The following is a 2,431-nucleotide window of genomic DNA, read 5'->3' as shown; positions in this document are numbered from 1 at the left end:
CATATGGTTAGGATTGGTATGTTATAAACCCTTAGATAAAGTTTGGTTAAGTTTTAGTTCAAAAATCAACCCATGGATATGATTAGAATTTGGTCTAAACCCTACCTATTGCCATTGCCACCCCTCGGTCGATGGTTGCCGCAGCAAAATATTTATTTTTTCAATTTTAGGACCCTTCCTTCAGTTAGGTTCACATCATGGTAAACATCCTTTGTGGTCCATCCACTAGTTTGTCTTAAAACCATGAAGAAATCAAGCTATGGGAGAGGCCGAAAGGGCCTTCAACTACGAGATTAGTCAATGAATGTGACAATTTGCAAATACCAAACCAGTTCCCCTATATTGTAGGGCAGTGCCCCGGAATTCCACAATAGAGAGCACATCTACGATCCAATGACATCAATAATACGTGTCTAGGATTTCTTTTTTTCACTGTGCCGTGGCTTATACGAACATTTTTCATAATTATTGAAACCTTGTTTTATCAAATACAAAGCATTGAACAAACACATTGACAAAGTTTAACAAGGAACAACTTTTATATTTTTCACAATCGGCTTCTCTTTTGGGCAATAACAGGCTTAAAGCTAGCAAAACCAGTAACTTCCCTGCCAGTAACCAAAGTGTTGATGTCATATGTACCTTCATACGTATAAATAGGTTCTATATCGCAGAATGCCTGCAACAAAATGAAAACAAGCCAAATATTTAGTTGGAACTTAGAGTGCTACTAGACAATACTATTTATTCTCTTTTTTAATTCAACTATATTAATTCTAACTCAATTACATAACTTAATAAAGCTTCCACTACAGAATGGAGCAAAGAGCATTTTGATCATTATAAAGTTCCCATCTTTAACTCATTCATTACATTAGAATGTAGTTTCAACATAAGAAATCTTGAATCAAGAACTATGCATACCTTGGCGACAAGAAAATCGGCCAATATTCCATTGCCACCAAGTAATTCTCGTCCCAGAGCAGCTGTTTCTCTTGCTCTCAAGGTGATCCATGACTGAAAAGATATGCCAATATTCATTAACATGCTTCAATCAATCCGATTGCAAGGTATACAGATCAACTCCCAAACTTGAGTATGGGATTCTTGTAGGGGTTTATCAGGCTTTGGTATCTCCAATCACAATAGCGAACTTTTGTCGTATGCTTACTTGGTTTAAAATTTAGGGAGAGCAGAAAGAAGTTACAAAATGAATCATAAGAAATTACCTTGGCCAAGCTTGCATGTCCAGGAGTCATTTTACCACTCTCGTACAATTTGCAAAGGCGCCAACCAACGAGAAACATGGCTTGAACATTGCTAAGCATCTGAACAAGTTTCTGTTGGTTGATCTGGAAAGCTGCTAATGGTGCTCCAAACTGTTTCCTCTCCTTTAAATACCTATGACATATATCATAGATTCCCATGGATATGCCAATTGGTTGCCAAGCAACCATTACACGTGAGACAGCAAGTACCTGTTTTAAGGGAGCCAAAACAAATGAGCAACATCTAACTCATGGGGTTGCAACTGCATATAGTTCAGTATGCATAGAGAAAGATACTCTATATATCACTTTTACTTTGTTATTTCCAGTACATGTGAAGCAACAAAAGTATTCATCAAGAAACAAATATATGATTTCATCTGACGCATGGGGAAGTAACTTGCTTGCATAAGAAAAATAAACTATTTGTGATTAACAATGGAATTAATTCCAATGTCTGATCAGTCTACAATCTCATAATTACGCCATTTAAATTTTCTGGTTTCATAAATCCAGTATTAATGGAGGATAACAGAAAATAAAAAATTATTATTTTGACTCAATTAATGAATGTCAACTTTTAAATTTTCGCTTGAATTAAGATAATGATATAAATGTATTGTAGCTATGGAAGTTAACAAGTTACAAACTTCCCTGGACAGAAATAATTACTCTCTTTAATTACATTACTAATTTATTCTCTCATTCATTAATTTGGGGATATGAATGGGAAGAAAACAGTAATATTATATTAATTTGCTAAGTGGACACTTATTTGAGAACTAAGGGAGTAACACCTAATGAAATTGCATAGAACTACAATAGTATAGCAGCTGCCTAAAAAGATAACAGGAACCAAGAATGAAATATATATAATGCTTCACTCAAGTAATATAAGTTTCATCAACAATACCTATATATGGAATTATTAAAAGAACAATCCAGAAACACCACATAATCACACCTTGTTTGTGTCTTGAAAAGAGTTGACCCCTGTTAATCTGTCCTCATCAGGGATAAAAACTTTCTTCATAACAATGTCTCCATTTTGAACAATCCTGAGTCCAATTTTATTCTCTATTTTGGTGACGGTTAAACCAGGTGCATCCTTTTTTACAATATATCTGAATGTTTAGGTACAAACATGTAAAAAGATGTCATGT

General features: G+C 34.6%; 1 protein-coding gene across 1 annotated transcript in view; it reads right to left on the bottom strand.

Moving 5' to 3' along the window:
- The window catches only part of LOC107625761 (acyl-coenzyme A oxidase 4, peroxisomal), a 5,173-nt gene continuing 3,049 nt past the window's right edge, over positions 308–2,431 (bottom strand). The window contains exons 9-12 of the mRNA XM_016328465.2: positions 2,233–2,392; positions 1,230–1,478; positions 925–1,017; positions 308–679 (exon numbers count right to left, since the gene is read on the bottom strand). Coding sequence (XP_016183951.1) covers positions 548–679; positions 925–1,017; positions 1,230–1,478; positions 2,233–2,392 — 634 coding nt within the window. The 3' untranslated portion in view covers positions 308–547. The remainder of the gene's footprint in view (positions 680–924; positions 1,018–1,229; positions 1,479–2,232; positions 2,393–2,431) is intronic.

Source organism: Arachis ipaensis, chromosome B02 (genome assembly GCF_000816755.2).
Source record: "Arachis ipaensis cultivar K30076 chromosome B02, Araip1.1, whole genome shotgun sequence".
In the NCBI taxonomy this organism is placed as follows: Eukaryota; Viridiplantae; Streptophyta; class Magnoliopsida; order Fabales; family Fabaceae; genus Arachis; species Arachis ipaensis.
The sequence above is the reverse complement of the archived record's forward strand: the minus strand, read 5'-3'. Positions and strand labels throughout refer to the sequence as shown.